Genomic DNA, 18588 nt, shown 5'->3' with positions numbered 1-18588 from the left:
GATTTGCATTATAACTGGTCCATAGAGTTCACAATTATGCCACTTTCAATTATATTTGAAAATGTTTTATGGGATGGGAACAAAATTGGCACATTTTACCTTACGAAAGGTCCTAAATGTTGTAATGACAACTCTTTAATGTCATTATTGCACTTATATTTGTAAATGTTTTACCTTAATTTAAAAATAACTAGTTTTTGGACCACTTGTTCTTTTTTGCACTGTATAAGAGCGACCCCCATCAAGTTGTTGGAAGTAACTAAGTAACTTTTACTGAAAGTACATTACTATTTTTCCTTTTACTTGAGTAGAATTTAAGATGTAAAAACTTTACTTGTACTTTCATCAAAGTATAGGTACTTTACTTGAGAACAATATTTCAGTACTTTTTACACCTCTGTTATCACGCTAGCTATACAATTAATCTTCTTTTAATTGACCTTTTGCAGATGTTTATGACCTCTGTGGTCTGGTCAGATAAGAATGAAGTGATCATCTACAGATCCTTCCAGGATTTCAAAAAACTACATGTAAGTTGTAATACATCTCCAGAAAGAAAACCCCCAAATGTTTAATCCTTTTCTAAAACTTGCAACATTTGATGTGATTGCTAACAGAAACAGTTGAAAAAGAAACATCCAGTGGCAAATCCTTTTCGCAAAGAGGATAGAATTCTCCCCAGATTCAGAGGTGCAGTATACTATCCGTGTTCAAATAATGCAATGATTACAGTTGGTACCATTCCCTGACTTTTTTAATGAGAAGTCTTGATTCATGACGCTACTGAAACATTATCATGATTTCTTCCACTGCAGGCATGAAGAGGAACTTTCAGAGGAAGGGGCCGAGTAAGAGTGTGCACCGCGTCAAAGCTCTGGAGAAATACTGCACCGAGCTGCTCCAGTGTGACCCCAGTGTCACACAGAGTTCAGAGGTTGTCCAGTTCTTTTGCCCAAAAAATCATGACCTGGAACCAGAGTTTGCCAAAAACAGGTATGTTTTTTTTCTTGCTTGAGAAGAGATATACAGATAGTCTCAAAATCTTTGTGTCTTTGTGGGTAAAAACCATCTGAGTAAATAATAATTATTAACTCTTAAATTGCTGATTGCTAGAAATTGCTAAAGTCCTGCCCTTGCTCTTTCAGTATCATTATAATGCCATCAAATGTCCTTTCGAAGATTCAAAGGGACGGGACAGCAAACCCACAAGACAAGCGCCTCAGTATGGGCAACATAACTCATCCTTTCCTGACTCAGACCTATCGCACCGTCGCCCCGTATGAGACCAAGGACCTCAAGAACAGACCCTTTAAAGTGGAAGTAAATGAAACCCTGGATGTCCTCATCAAAGACCAAAAAGGTATGTCAGTTCATGCTTGTCCTTTACCATTGCAATCTTTTGGGTCTGTTTATTCAATCAAATCAAATGGCTCCCCGAGGCTCAAACAAGCAACTCACCTTTCCTCTGATTTCTTGTTGTGTCACTCGGTTTGCCATGGCCATGATAGACAATTTCATCCAAGACTGTGTTTTATTTGCTGTGTGTGTGTGTGTGTGTGTGTGTGTGTGTGTGTGTGTGTGTGTGTGTGTGTGTGTGTGTGTGTGTGTGTGTGTGTGTGTGTGTGTGTGTGTGTGTGTGTGTGTATGTGTAAGTGTCTGAAGGCTGACTTATAGATTGAAGTTGTGTTTTCTGGGTTGGCAGGCTGGTGGCTTGTGGAGAATGAGGAAAAACATCTGGCGTGGTTCCCTGCCCCATACCTGGAGCCCTGTGAAGAGGACGACAATGATGACTTTGAAACTGTTTCCTCTGAAAGTAAGAAATCATTCCAATGAGATTGCAGACAATACAATAGTTAATATTGTATTACAATGAATAAATGATTCAATTAACTATATACCAACATAAATCAAATAAATATATTATTCAAATTGTATTATTTAATTAATTATTGAAATGTAAAATAAAGTAATTATGTTTTTTTTTTTTTTTCATCATCTTCAGATACATTCTACTGTGCTACAAGGAACTATGTCTCTAAGAACAGAGATGAAGTATCTGTACACATCGGCTCTGTTGTGGAAGTGTTGCGCAAGTCTGGCGATGGCTGGTGGATTATCAGGTAATTTGCCTCATCTGGGAAAAGTCTGTAACGTCACAGATTGGGAAGTGAGGGAGAGGCCAAACAAGGGCAGGGCACGAATGAGAGTTCCTATTTGAATAGGTATTTCTGGGTAAATTCCAACAGATCATTTCAGTGCATTGTCTCAGTGCTGCCCCTGTAACATCACTAAAATGTGTTGGTGTGAATTTCTTGTTGGTCAATTTTTGGCACGTAAAGATATCAAGTATTACTCAGGTCAGGTGTGATAGTGTGTAAGTCAGGTAGATAGAGTGTAGCATGTTTATCACTTTTATGATCCTCAATTATGAGTGTGAAGATATAAAGTATTACACAGGTGTGAAAGTGTGTAAGTCAGGTAGAGTGTAGCATGTTTATCACTTTTATGATCCTTTATAATTGTCTGTTGCTACTCTTTGGCAGATACAGCGGTAGGGTTGGTTACGTGCCATCCATGTACCTCCAGCCTTACAACAACCCGTATGTCGGCCTCCAGAGAACACTCCACAGCTCCACCTTCAACCTCAGCTCCCTGCAGCCGCCTCCCTCCCAGCGTCAGGGCATCCCACTCAGGCTGATCCCGACTAGTCAGTTCCGATCCCTGGAGAACCTGCTGGAACCGCGTTGGGTGCGGGCCAACACGGTGCCTGATGGCACCGTTGCGAGGCGCAAGGAGACGGACAGCCTCAAGAGCAGCATCAGTGCAGCCAGCGACGAGACTGACTTCAGCTTCAGCTGCTCGTGGACCCTGTCAGGGGCAGAAGTGGAGCAGGAGGCCCAGATCCTTGGGTCCTCCACGAGGGAGGCTGAGGTCATCGATGGCACCGAAACTGGAGAGTCCAGTGGCGAGATGAGCCCCAGCAGATCCTGCAGTGGCAGCCCCAGTGACAGCCCCGCCGGCACCCCGACTGTCAGAGCCGCGAACCCACCCAGAGTGCCACCAAGGCCTCAGGCCCAGGAGATCTTCACCCGCTGCACCACCTACACCCGCAAGGCGGCCATGGCCTCCAGAGCCCGGCTCTTCCCACAGTAGATGGAGATCTAAATGCGCTAATGAGAGCCACACAAACAAAAAAATAATTAGAGCAGAGTTTATGGGTAGTTAAACAGGGCATTAACAGGATAATGAGCAGTTTATCTTATACATGGACATATTTAAATGTTGTATATTTAAATATACAACAAGATTATATAAGACTTGGCCTGATGATGAATGTCAGCAGCTGTAGGACTGTTTTGAAACCACCAACTGGGATATTTTCAAGCACTAGGACCTGGAAGTGTACACCTCAACTGTTCTGTGCTACATCAATCACTTTGTCGACACTGTCACAGTGAACAGGCGCTTCCGGGTGTATCCTAACCAGAAGCCCTGGATGAAAAAGAAGTCAATGGGCTGTTGAAGGAGAGGAGCGGGGCCTTTAGGTCTGGGGATGAGGCACTGTACAGGACTGCCAGAGCCAACCTGAGGAGGGGCATCAGGGAGGCCAAGACAGCATACAAGAGGAGGATTGAGAACCACTTCAGCAGAAACAACATACGGCAGGTGTGGCAAGGGGTCCAACACGTCACCAACTACAGGTCCAGCAACCTTACTGCAGCCGATGCTGATGACTCGCTTGCTGAGGGGCTAAACTGCTTCTTCACCCGCTTTGAGGTTGATACACCGGATGTGACCACGCCACTTCCACTAGACCCCTGTAGCCACACCCTTACAGTGCAGGCACAGGAGGTAAGGCATGTTCTGCGGGCAGTGAACCCAAGAAAAGCTGCTGGACCAGACGGTGTGACTGGGAGGGTGCTGAGGGGCTGTGCAGACCAACTGGCTGGTGTGTTCAGTAACATATTGAATCAGTCCCTATCCCAGTGCTTGATTCCACCCTGCCTGAAGTCCTCCACAATTATTCCTCTACCAAAAAAGACCACTGCCAGCACCCCTAATGACTACGGACCAGTGGCACTGACACTTATCATCATGAAGTGTTTTGAGAAACTGGTCTGAGAAACAAGTCTGCCACCCACTTTTGACTCCCACCAATTTGCATACAGAGCAAACAGGGCTACAGGAGATGCCATTGCCCCGGCTTTCCACACCACTCTTACACACGTGGAACTGCATACAGGGAGGAGGTGCAAAGGCTGTCGACATGATGCTCCTTGAACAATCTTATCCTCAACACCTCCAAGACAAAAGAGCTGTTAGTCAACTTTAGGAGGAAAAAATCGGACAAGCAGCCTATTGTCATAAATGCGGAGAGAGTGTAGAGGGTATCGGACTTCAGCTTCCTGGGCACTCACATTGAGGAGGACCTTTCCTGGAAAAATAACACAACTGCACTCCTGAAAAAGGCACAACAAAGGCTGTATTTCCTGAGGTTAATCAGGAAGAATACATTAAAACCGGAACTGTTAGTGGCCTTTTACCGCTGCTCTGTGGAGTCAGTGTTGAGCCATGGTATCTCGCTGTGGTTTTCCAGCTGCACGGCAGCAGAAAGAAAGGTACTCCAGAGGGTCATTTACACCGCACAAAAAGTCATTGGCTGCTCGCTTCCACCTCTAGAGGACATCTATAAAACACACTGAGAGACTCAACACTCCCTGGTCACCACCTATTTGAACTGTTTCGGACTATCAAAGCAAAAACAGACAGTCTGAGAAACAGCTTCTATCCCAGAGCTATCATTGCACTAAACAATGCACAAAACTGACCTGTTTTTGTCTCTCTGTTGTGTAATATGTCTTGTGTTTTTTTTTACTTGTTTTTACTTAAGCTGAGTATTTATAGTGTAAATCTGTATAGTTCAGTCTATATTTGTATTGTTTTTGTTTTTTACTCTTCAAGCACTGAAGTCTGAGAGCTGCTACCTCAATTTTGTTTGTGCAATGACAAATAAATATATTCTATTCTATTCTAAATATAATTTGAATGCTACCCAGAGGCAGAGGGTATTCTATACTTAATTGTTTGAGATTGATGGTAAGTGTACTTTTATTGGGTACCTAATGTGTACATGTCCCATTTTTATGTAATGTTTACCGGTACTGTCTGTCTGTCCGAGCACTGTGTTTGGCAGAAAGGGATTAAGAGTCTGATTATGTAAGAATGTATGGTTTCATATAGATGTATTTCCTCGAGGACTAAGTGATGCATGTTTTGTGTATTTATGAATTGATGAATGATAGATGAATTGGAGACTCTGTCCTGTTTTCTTTCAATGCTGTTTAAAGACCGTTTGAAAGGCTGGCAGTGTATATTCTACATGTACATATATTTAACATATACTGTATATTTACTTAAAATACAACTTTAAAATACAAGTTCCATACTGTGGTCTGGGCTTTATGGTTGTGGCAGGATCCTGCTTTGCCTTCCTTTTGTGTTTCCGGTTCCCGACATGTGCCTTCCCTTGTTTGTTTGTTTTGTCATGCCATGTGTTTTCTGTCCTTGTCCTGAAACTCCGCCCTCACCTGCGCACTGCCACTTCCTGGTTTTGTCTGTGTCTCCACCCCACACATGTTCCCAATCATCACCCTGTTTGTTTGCCTGATTTGTTTCATATGTGTCTTGTTGTCCAGTTAAAATTTAACAAAGTTTACATCTTTTTAGTGTATCAATTCACCGATGTAGAAGGACATGGCTGTCCAGTCTAGACCCCAGACAAGTCTGTCTAAATTGAATTTGAATGTATTTATTTATATATTACGGGGCCTGAACCACCCTAGAGAAAGTACTTAGGCAATGGTGGCAAGGTGAAACTCTATCTTAAAATGAATAAATATTGAGTAGAGCCTAGATAAAATGACAAGAAAATACAAACACATGATATCCCTTTGTGCAGCAACAGAGCCCTTTATGTAGTATGTTACTAATGTATTGACTCACATTTGAAGATGTGAAGAGAAATGGAGCGAAGAAGATGACTCCAAATGAATATATCAATGCTGGTATTGTTCATTTAGCCAGAAGTTGGGTGAGTCGCCCTCTCAAAAAAAGTGTGAAGTGGAAAGTGAAAGTGAAGTGAAAAAAAAACTGCTATTGACAGCCATTGGGCATGTCTGAGATACTTCCAACTTGCTGTCACCTTTTAGTCTTGACATAGTGCCTCTCTTGCCTGCTTTTAGCCAGTGCTGTGGATCAACATGATAACCAGGTCATGAAACTGGAATGAATCAAGAAAAAAGGAGCATTGTATGTGAGCTAAAATCCTATAAGCAATATTGCAATGGCATCAACCCCCACTTAACCCCTGCCTCAGATATTTACATTTAAACAATGGACCCTTCAATTAGTATATACCCAAAAGATCCAGATGGCATGAACAGGACCCTGACAGGCAACGGAAAAAGTGCATTAAAGTTCTTGGAATGTTATAAAATATGTGAATGGCAGCCGCCTTTCATTATTTTGCAGCGGTCAGAACTTATCAGAAATATCAGACCCTCGAACATTGGGATAGCCCAATCAATTCAATGGAACTTTTAGCAGGAGGAGCCGTACAATATAACCGTAAAAAATGTACTTACTTAGCATTACTTACTTATTCACACCTTTATTGATTATTTCAGTTTGAAGTCAGAAATATCATTTAACAAAGCAAAGTGAAAAAAATCCAGTATGGAATACAAGAGACTTCAAGCCACTCCTTTCAAAGAAACAACCAATATGTAAATAACAAACACTGAAAAAGAAAATAGAACAGAGGATTAACTTTGTATAAGTCTCTCCACATATAGCCTTTTAAAACAAATCAATTCATAAATACACAAAACATGTTTCACTTGAATCTACAGGAAAACAACCACACCAAACTATATGTTCTTACATAAACAGCTAGAGTAATCACACCAAACAATATGTTCTTACATTAACAGCTGGAGTTGTCAAAATCCCATCAAAATCAGAGGTAAGAGTCTCCAATTCATCAATCATTCATCTATTCATAAATACAGAAAACATGCATCACTTGGTCCTCAAGGATATACATCCATATGAAACCATATTCTTATATAATCAGACTCTTAGTCCCATTCTGGCAAAAACAGTGCAATGACAGACAGACAGTACAGGTAAACATTGCATAAAAATGGCACATGTACGTCCTGTACCCAGTAAAAGTACACTAACCATGGATCTGAAATAATTAAGTATAGAATACCCTCTGCCGCTGGATATTATTCTAATTCTATTTAAATATACAACATTAGATAAACTGCTTGTTTTACTCTTTATCCTGTTAATGTCCTGTTTAACTACTTCCATGAACTCGGCTCTACCTCTGCTCCAAAGCTGCACACTTCAGTGTCTGTTCATGTGTCTTCTCTCCCATTAGCGTGTTTCGATCTCCATCTGCTGGGGGAAGAGCCGGGCCCTGGAGGCCATGGCCGCCTTGCGGGTGTAGGTGGTGCAGTGGGTAATGATCTCCTGGGCCTGAGGCCTGCGCGGCACTCTGGGTGGGTTTGCGGCTCTGACAGTCGGGGTGCCGGCGGGGCTATCACTGGGGCTGCCACTGCAGGATCTGCTGGGACTCATCTCGCCACTGGACTCTCCAGTGTCGGTGCCATCACTGGCCTCAGCCTCCGCCATGGAGGACCCAAGGATCTGGGCCTCCTGCTCCGCCTCTGCCCCTGACAGGCTCCCAGAGGAGCTGAGACTGATGTCATTCTTGTCGCTGGCTGCGCTGATGCTGCTCTTGCGGCTGTCTGGCTCCTCGCGCCTAGCGGTGGTGCTGTCAGGCACCGTGTTGGCCCGCACGCGACATGGTTCCAGCAGGTTCTCCAGGGATCGGGACTGACTAGTCGGGGCCAGCCTGTGTGGGATGCCCTGACGCTGGGAGGGAGGCGGCTGCAGGGAGCTGAGGTTGAAGGTGGAGCTGTGGAGTGTTCTCTGGAGGCCGACATACGGGTTGTTGTAAGGCTGGAGGTACATGGATGGCACGTAACCAACCCTACCGCTGTATCTGCCAAAGAGTAGCAACAGACAATTATAAAGGATCATAAAAGTGATAAACATGCTACACTCTATCTACCTGACTCACACACAATCACACCTGACATATACTTGATATCTTTACGTGCCAAGTATTGACCAACAAAAATTCACACCAACCACTTTTGGTGATGTTACAGGGGCAGCACTGAGATGATGCACTGAAATGATCTGTTGGAATTTACCCAGAAATACCTATTCAAAGTGGGAACTCTCATTTGTACCCTGCCCTTGTTTGGCCTCTCCCTCACTTCCCAATCTGTGACGTTACAGACTTTTCCCAGATGAGGCAAATTACCTGATAATCCACCAGCCATCGCCAGACTTGCGCAACACTTCCACAACAGAGCCGATGTGTACAGATACTTCATCTCTGTTCTTAGAGACATAGTTTCTTGCAGCACAGTAGAATGTATCCGCTGGTAGATGAAGAATAAAAATGTATTAAAATTAAATAATACAATTTTGATCATATATTTATTTGATTTGTGTTGGTGTATGCTTTGATTTTTATTCATTGTGTCATGTATTCATTGTAATACAATATAATCTATTGTATTGTCTGCAATCTCATTGAAATGGTTTCTTACTTTCAGAGGAAACAGTTTCAAAGTCATCATCGTCGTCCTCTTCACAGGGCTCCAGGTATGGGGCAGGGAACCACGCCAGATGTTTCTCCTCATTCTCCACAAGCCACCAGCCTGCCAACCCAGAAAACACAAATGAAATCTATAAGACAGCCTGCAGACACACACACACAAACTGGTCATTATCAAAGATGCTCCTAGTCCTTAACGGTACAGGCTACACATTCTGTTCATGTATCTCAAAGAAAGGTTTATCTCTCCTTCTCTGTTTCTTATATCATGGTTTAGCCATTAGCAAATTAAACACAGTCTGGGATGAGAAAGGTTGCCATTGTCTACGATGATGGCCGTGGTAAACCGAGAAATCAGAGGAAAGGTGAGTTGCTTGTTTGAGCCTCGGGGAGCCATTTGATTTGATTGAATAAACAGACCCAAGAGATTGAAATTATAAAGGACAAGCATGAACTGACATACCTTTTAGGTCTTTGATGAGGACATCCAGGGTTTCGTTTACGTCCACTTTAAAGGGTCTGTTCTTGAGGTCCTTGGTCTCATACGGGGCGACGGTGCGATAGGTCTGAGTCAGGGAAGGATGAGTTATGTTGCCCATACTGAGGCGCTTGCCATGTGGGTTTGCTGTCCCGTCCCTTTGAATCTCCGACAGGTCATCTGATGGCACTATAATGATACTGAAAGGGCAAGGGCAGGACTTTAGCCATTAAAAATATTTCTATTACTCAGCCATTTAAGAGTTAACAATGATTATTTACTCAGATGGTCTTTACCCACAGAGACACAAAGACACAAAGATTTTGAGACCATCTGTGTAACTCTTCTCAAACAGGAAAAAAAAACATACCTGTTCTTGGCAAACTCTGGTTCCAGGTCATGATTTTTTGGGCAAAAGAACTGAACGACCTCTGAACTCTGTGTGACACTGGGGTCACACTGGAGCAGCTCGGTGCAGTATTTCTCCAGAGCTTTGACGCGGTGCACACTCTTACTCGGCCCCTTCTTCTGAAAGTTCCTCTTCATGCCTGCAGTGGAAAAAAATCATTTTAATGTTTCAATGGTGTCATGAATAATAATACCAACTGTATTCATTGCATTATTTGAACGTGGATACTATACTGCACCTCTGAATCTGGGGAGAATTCTATCCTCTTTGCGAAGAGGATTTGCCACTGGATGTTTCTTTTTCAACTGTTTCTGTTAGAAATCACAGCAAATGTTGCAAGTTTTAGATTTAGATTTAAAATACGTTTTAGATTGTTGGTGGTTGTCTCTCTGGAGATTTATTCCAACTTACGTGTAGTTTTTTGAAATCTTGGAAGGATCTGTAGATGATCACTTCATTCTTATCTGACCAGACCACAGAGGTCATAAACATCTGCAAAAGGTAAATTAAAAGAAGATTAGCTGTATAGTCAGCGTGATAACATTCCCACAATTGCTGAATACGCACCGCATCAGTAGGCCTATGTGTGTGTGAGAGAGTGAGTGAACGAGACTAGTCTAGGAGAGCGCTGGAGGGAGATGCTGATCCTACCTTAATTGTGTCCTTGTGCATCACTCCAATAATGCGCACATTAGCTGGAAAGCGTTGATCAGCCATGATAAAAACAGTACAGACCGGTGAGTCTTGTTGTCACACTAGAGTTGTCCTTCCTACTGCCTCCCCAATCCCAGGGTTCTATTTAAACACACACGTAAGAGGCGGAGCCTGGGATGGAAAGGGTTAATGGCACCTTATACAAGTAAGTTAAATATTTCCCACAGGTGGGCGGACACAAAGATTATTTGTCCGTTGACGAGATATCAAGGCTGGCGATTTGGAATGCCTCATTGGCGCGCAACCAACTTTCAATACTAAACATCGCCTGTCAGCGGTTTATGTCCCGAGCCAAATGACGTCAACCACCCCACGAATAAACAAATGGTATTTTAGCAACAGCAGTAAAAACGAAACAACTGTCATAATTTATGTTATTTGACTGTAATCGCTATTAACACTCAGATTTCTGTCAACGCAGTGAAAAGCTGCAGACAGAAACAGTGGAACAGACTGTCAAAATGTAGTTAGTTTGAATTGTGTTTGGGAAGTTATGTAAAAAAAAAAAAAAAAAAAAAAAGAGCACATGATTCTTACAAGGTAATTATTAATACAAGGCACTTTATAAGTACATTCTTAAGGCATGAACAGTGTTTCTGAAAGAATTCAATTAATGTCAGTGACTTTGACTTAATATATGCTATTCTGGTTATTTACAAACACTTTTTCTATGTTTACTACTTTGAGATGGTAGATGCCAGATTTGCTGTGGAACAAAAATTCAGTGTGAAAACTGACCTTACTGGTCGTACTTTTGTTTGATACTATAATGCTGAAAGGTGAGGATGTCTGTCAAAAAGAAAGTTATGAAAGCTGTGAGTTCAGAGTGTGCATAACTAAACATGAAAATAGGTCACAATTAATTACATGTTATTATGACAGAATCTTGTACTGCTCCAGTTCATGATGCTAAAATAAACACCAAGGATATGGGAAAGCAGGTTCTATTATTTAGTTAAATTTGACTTGTCAGGTTAACAGGCCAACACAAACACGTCTCCACCAACCCCCAGCAGCCACACTGTCACCCTACAAGAACATGAGATGAGACAAGTCAGTAAACACAAGGAAGGCCGCTGGACATGAAGGTAGAACTGGCAAGGTACTCAAAGCCTGTGCCAACCAGCTCGCCGTGGTCATCGCAAAAATCCACCCTTCCCACCACATTTGACCCACATCAGTTTGCATACAGAGGAAACAGGTCCACGGAAGACACCATCAACATAGCCGTTCACACCGCACTGAGCCATCTGGAACTCCAGGGAACCTATGTAGGAATGCTCTTCAAAGTCTAGCTCAGCATTCAACACAATCATCCCACACATACTTATCAACAAATAAGTTGCACTAGGCCTCTCCCCCTCCATCTGCTCCTGGATAAAGGACTTCCCCACAAACTGCTCACAAACGGTGAAACTCACACCCAACCTCGACCAGCAAGCTCAGCCCCACAAGGCTATGTGCTGAGCCCTCTACTCTACTCCTTGTGCATATATGCCTGTACTCCAACCCATCCCACCAACAACATCATCAAATTTGCTCAGGACACTACTGTGATCGGACTCATCTTAGGAGATAATGAATCAGCTTACAGAGATGACTTACAGATACTGGCAGTGTGGTGCTCAGACAGCAATCTGTTTGAACACCACAAAAACAAAATAACTCATTGAAAGTGTACTGCCATCGGCGTGGTACTCCGGTTTCACTGTGGCAGACAATAGAGCCCTCCAAAGAGTCATCAACACAGCCAAAACAAATCACTGACTGCTCACTGCCCTAGTGCCCCCCCCTTGAAAACACTGGCCACTTCTGCTTCTTTGGCAGGGCAAAAAACATCTTCAAAGACACATAACACCCTGGCCACCTACTGTTTACTCTCCTGCCCTCTGGCAATCATTACAGCTCCTCCAGAGTAAGGACCACGCGCCTAAAGGGCAGTTTTTCCCCAACGGCCATCAGAACATTAAACTCAAACATGCACTAAAATGTGAAACTTTCAATGTGCAATATTAACACTCCAGTCACTTTATTCTACTGCAAGACACTTATGCCATCTCAGTCACCTTATTCAAAGGACAAAAATGTTACCCATTTGTTATATGTTACTCGAACCTCGGAGGGAGGACTTGAACTCCATATCCCTGTTTTTTGTTGTACTCTTAATCTTTTTTAGTTCATTGTATTGTTATGTTGATATATGTTTTCCCTCATGGCACCAACACATTTTATTGTATGCAAATACAATGACAATAAAAGCTTTCAAACTTGTTTGGAAGCTAACCAAAGTAATATGAGATGGGATGATGCTTTGTCGCCAATTCATTTTAACCCAATATTACACTTTTTACCTTTTTGATGTCATTGTATTGACTTATTCTATGTACTAATTGAAAGGTCCATTGTTTAAATGTAAATATCTGAGGTAGGGGTTAAGTGGGGGTTGATGCCATTGCAATATTGCTTATAGGATTTTAGCTCACATACACTTGTTCTGGATTCATTCCAGTTTCATGACCTGGTTATCATGTTGATCCACAGCACTGGCTAAAAGCAGGCAAGAGAGGCTCTATGTCAAAATTAAAAGGTGACAGCAAGTTGGAAGTATCTCAAACATGCCCAATGGCTGTAGCAGTGAGAGGAAGACTCGCCCAACTTCTGGCTAAATGAACAATACCAGCATTGTTATATTAATTTGGAGTCATCTTCTTCGCTCCATATCTCTTCACATCTTCAAATGTGAGTCATTACATTAGTAACATACTACATAAAGGGCTCTGTTGCTGCACAAAGGGATATCATTTTTTTGTCATTTCTTGTCAATGTTTCTTCATTTTAAGATGGAGTTTCACCTTGCCACCATTGCCTATTTGCTTTCTCTAGGGTGGTTCAGGCCCTGGCCTCTATTAAACACCTTGGCATAATATATTAATACATACATTTGAATTGAATTGAGACTGGACAGCCATGTCCTTCCACATCAGTGAATTGATATATTAAAAATATGTAACTTATATGTAAATCTGAAAACTTAGTTTGGGTGGAATTCATCAGTAAGAGTGTTTAAGTCCAGGCATGAGGCAATACAGTGTCATATCATATGGAAGGGAGAATGTACAGTCCACCGGTCACTACAGTGTCATATCATATGGAAGGGAGAATGTATAGTCCATTGGTCACTACAGTGTAACATCATATGAAAGGGAGAATGCATAGTCCACGGTCAGTATAGGAAAATATATCGGTAGTGGCCATTTCCAATGGCATCTTCCGTGGACCTGTTTGCTCTGTATGCAAACTGATGTGGGTCAAATGTGGAGGGAAGGATGGACTTGATGTGCTGCGAAACAAGTTTCTTAAAGCACTTCATGGTTACTGGTGTAAGTGCAACCGGCCTGTAGTCATTCAGGCTGTCGGTGGCTGGTTGACCGACAGTCCTAAGAACGGGGATGATGGTAGCTGATTTTCAGAAAGGGTGGGACGGTGGCTAGTGTCAGAGAAAGGTTGAAGATTTTTGTGACGAGCACGGCGAGCTGGTTGGCACAGGCTTTGAGTACCTTGCCAGGTCTTCCTTCATGGCCAGCGGCCTTCCTTGTGTTTTACTGACTTGAGCACACATCTCATCTCATGTTCTTGTAGGGTGACTGTGGGTGCTGGAGGTTGGTGGAGACAGTGTGTTTGTGTTGGGCCTGTTAATCTGACAAGTCAAAGTTAACTAAATAATATAACCTGCTTTCCCACATCCTTGGTGTTTATTTTAGCATCATGAACTGGAGCAGTATAATGTTCTGTCACAATAACATGTAATTAAATGTGACCTATTTTCATGTTTAGTTATGCACACTCTGAAATTACAGCTTTCATAACTTTCTTTTTGACAGACATCCTCACCTTTCAGCATTATAGTATCAAACAAAAGTACGACCAGTAAGGTCAGTGTTCACACTGAATTTTTGTTCCACAGCAGATCTGGCTCCTACCATCTCTACATAGTAAACAGAGAAAGAATGTTTGTAAATAACCAGAGAATAGCATATATTACGAAGAATATACCACTATGTGCTCATGTTCTTGTAGGGTGAGAGTGTGGATGCTGGGGGTTGGTGGAAAGTGCCTTTGAGCTGGGCCGGTTAACCTGCCAAGTCAAAGTTCATGACTGATATTGATAGAATTAACACTGTTCACGAAAGAACACTGTGCACTGAAAGAACACTGTGCACTGAAAGAACACTGTTCACGACTCAGTAGTTGGGAAAAGGACACACCTTTACAATTTCTAACTAGAATGTGATAACAGAGATAAAACAAAAGGCCTATTACAATGAAACTCAAAGGGTAAAAAATGTGTTGGCTGTAGTCCACAACTGTCTCACAAACCCATTGACAAATACCCATGACAAATATTCATAGCAGAAATGTGATCATAGCATTGACAAAATGCCATTAATTGGTATATACTGTATATGTTTAATCCATTTAAAGGACTGTATGACTTCACTCTATGATCTTAAGGCGTCTCCATACAGTATGGAAACAAGTATTGCACGTTCCCTTGTAAGAGTGTATAGTCAGTGTTATTTTACTGCAAAAAAATAATGCACGCTTCTTGTCATCTTGGAACCAGCAGTACGATGTTATGTCATAACAAAATTTCATTAAATGTGACCTATTTTAATGTTATGAAATTCAAACTCACGTGTGATCCATCTTAATAATAATAATAATTCATTTTATTTTTAACGCACTTTTCATTCCAAAGAATCTCAGAGGGCCTACATATTAGAAATTAACTATAATAATACAATAAAATTTAAAACAAATTTAAATATTAACATAAGCATAACAGAAAAGATTTAACACAAGGCCAGAAATGCCTTCCTGAATAAAAAAGTTTTAAGTCCAGCTTTAAAGGAATCCAGCGTCTGTGTTGCCCTTAGGTGGTCAGGGAGGCTGTTCCATAAATGTGGCACTGCCGAGCAAAAGGCCCGGTCGCCCATGGTGCGGAGCTTGGTTTTAGGGACACGGAGGAGCGAGCTGTTTGAAGACCTGAGGGTGCAGGTGGAGGCTTGGGGAGTAATTAATTCTTGCAGGTAGGGAGGTGCATGTCCATTAATGCATGTATGGGTGATTATAAGGACTTTGTAGTCTATCCGGAAAGAGACAGGGAGCCAGTGTAGTGAATGTAATATTGGTGTTATGTGCTCATATTTCCGGACCTTAATCAGAATCCTGGCAGCGCTGTTTTGGATGTATTGCAGCTTCTGGATGTTCTTGCCAGTGATCCCATAGAAAAGTGAATTACAATAGTCCAGTCTTGAGGAGATAAAGGCGTGGACAAGCTTCTCTGCATCTGATAGGGTTTAAGTGGGGCGGAGTTTGGAGATGTTTCTTAGATGATAAAAAGAGGTTTTGCACAGGTGTTTTATATGATCATTAAAGTTCAGGTACACATATTCACCTTCAGCGTACCAGGGCTATACCAGGTTTCAAAGGACATTACGTATCTGGCTTGGCTTTCAGACAAACTCTTTTCAACTCTTCTTAAACCTGTCAATTGAACTGGATTTAGATTCCTTTTTGTTTATTTTGGAAATGTATTGTTGTGCAGTCAGACAGAACAGCAAGAGAAATTTAGAGGATGGTTGAAATGTGTTGTGCTTTTGCAAACTACTTTATTACTAAACTCATATAGATGCATGTTTGCGTCCTATTACGCTATCAGGTAAAAATAAAACTTTTATAAAAATAAAACAATCAGTAGAAATTTTAAAATAGATCTCTGCAAGTTAATGTCTGTCTGAAAGGCCTCAGATGAATCTCTTCTCCATTGCAGTCTTTCACTTTGTTCAACATGACATCATCATCGTCGTTTGGAGGCATTAGGTATGCAACCATGGATAGACAGAATACCGAACTGTAAAATCTGCCCCAGTTGCATCACAAAGAAAGTGGTTTTACAAGATGTCTCACCTGCATTCCTCATTATTTATAGACATCAGGTGTGTATTTGACAGCCCTGTGTCTGCATTGCTTTACTGCTTCTGGCTACGGTCCTTTCAGGGGTTTAACCAGAATTGGCTATGCAGTGGTATTTTTGAACTTGTGTAGAGGCAATGTTTACTCTACACCTCATAGAAACCAGGAAACAAGAGTATACAAACACAGTTGTCAGGAAAAGGAAACACCTTAACAATTTCTAACAGAGATAAATCAAAAGGCCTATCACAATAACTCAAAGGGTATAAAATGTCTTGGTTGTAGTCCACAGTCACAGATGAAATATGGTCAAACCCATTGATAAATACCCATGACAAATATTCATAGCAGAAATGTGATCATAGCATTGACAAAATGCCATTAATTGGTGTATGTTTAACCTCAATCTATTAAAGTACTTAATGACTGCACTCTATGATCTTGAGGTGTCTCAATATGTCCTCATAGTGGAAACAAGTATTGCACATTCCCTTGTAAGAGTGTACAGTCAGTGTTATTAGTCGCAACGGTCCTTTCAGGGGTTAAACCAGAATTGGCTATGCAGTAGTATTTTTGAACTTGTGTATAGGCAATATTTACAGGACAACCCCATATCAAACTAGGAAACAAGAGTATACACTCACAGTTGTCGGGAAAAGGACACACCTTTACAATTTCTAACTAGAATGTGATGACAGAAATCAATCAAAAGGCTTATCACAATAAAACTCAAAGGGTATAAAATGTCTTGGCTGTAGTCCACAACAGTCAGAAATGAACAATGGTCAAACCCATTGACGAATATCCATGACAAATATTCATAGGAGAAATGTGATCATAGCATTGACAAAATTCCATTAATTGGTAGGCTATATATGTTCAACTTCAATCTATTGAAGTTCTTTATGACTGCACTCTATGATCTTGAGGCGTCTCAATATGTCCTCATAGTGGAAACAAGTATTGCACATTCCCTTGTAAAAGGAAGTCAGTGTTATTTGACTGCAAAAAAAATCATGCACACTGCTGTCATCTTGGAACTAACCTTCAGAAACAAAACTCAGATCAAAATGGTCCGCTTACAAAAAAATGTAAGAAAAAAAAACAGAACTGTTTCACAGAGAATCAATACTTTAATCTACACTTGGGTGTGACAGGTCACCAGGTCACGACCCACCACTGTGAGAAAAGAGAGAACAGAACGCAAGCACAGTAGTTCATTATTTACCATTATGTCAATACATATTTCTGCAAGTATGTCTTATAGTGTTGATCATAAACCCAAATATCTGGTTTCTTCCTGGATATGGGTACCAACCACAACTTCCCTCAAGGAAGGGTTTTGAAGTCATGCAAGACCATAGATAAGTTAGTTGTGTGTTAACGTCTCCCAGTACACAGGGATTTCATCTGAATAGCTGCCATAAACTCTTATTAGGTAAAGATGATTACAGTCACAAGACACTGACGCAATTCAGTGCAATTTGTGATGTAATGTTGTGAAACTGATATGTTTCCTTGTCATTATCAGTATTTTTATGTGCGTAATTCGGTTAGTTTGAGAGAGACCATTTTATTGCGTGTGATAGTCCTACTGTGTGTAAAAAAAATGATATGATACACACATCCGGCACAGATGGTCACGTACTCCACATACTCCTTGAGATGCCATGTTGATGAGAGCTGAGACGCTGTGTTAGCTGGGTTAGCCCACCTCTAAGTTTCAACAAACCTTGCTGAATTCTGCTGTGTGTAATTACACAGGTGTACTTTAACAAAAGGTCTCTGATACAACAACCAGATTTAGCAAAACACTGATTTCTACAGAAAAGTTTGTTGAAATGGGCAGTTTATTACAAATGTGTACTAGTTTGATGAACTTACAGCTTTCATAACTTTCTTCTTGACCGACATCCTCACCTTTCAGCATTAAAGTGTCAAACAAAAGTACGACCAGTAAGGTCAGTTTTCACACTGAATTTTTGTTCCACAACAAATCTGGCATCTACCATCTCAACATAGTAAACAGAGAAAGAGTGTTTGTAAATAAACCAGAGAATAGCATATATTATGCAGAATATACCACTATGTTCTAAAGAACCATTGAAAACCCCTCACAAAATGGCAGAGCACCAAGAGAATAGCATTTGTGGCCTCCACATCATGCTGCCATTGAAAGTTCGCCAGTTTCCATGGCAATACCTTTGTCCACCTGGTAAAACCTGGATGGTTACAAAAAATAGGCTCCCAGGTGGTTGGTGTGAATATTATCTGGTACTGACTATGGCTGCCTGGTTGCTGGTGCTA

At 41.4% G+C, this 18588-nt stretch overlaps 1 protein-coding gene across 1 annotated transcript; it reads left to right on the top strand.

Moving 5' to 3' along the window:
* Positions 1-449: 449 nt before the first annotated feature.
* noxo1b (NADPH oxidase organizer 1b) lies at positions 450-3153 on the top strand (the record flags this gene model as incomplete). Its single annotated transcript, XM_080835488.1, has 6 exons — positions 450-537; positions 816-993; positions 1146-1360; positions 1703-1813; positions 2003-2120; positions 2544-3153. 6 exons carry the CDS (start codon positions 450-452, stop codon positions 3151-3153), a joined length of 1320 nt encoding a protein of 439 aa, XP_080691614.1.
* Between the last annotated feature and the right edge of the window lie 15435 nt (positions 3154-18588).

This window comes from Sprattus sprattus (genome assembly GCF_963457725.1).
Source record: "Sprattus sprattus genome assembly, chromosome: 3".
Classification (NCBI taxonomy): domain Eukaryota; kingdom Metazoa; phylum Chordata; class Actinopteri; order Clupeiformes; family Clupeidae; genus Sprattus; species Sprattus sprattus.
Note: the sequence above shows the minus strand (reverse complement) of the source record. Positions and strands in the feature narration are given on the sequence as shown.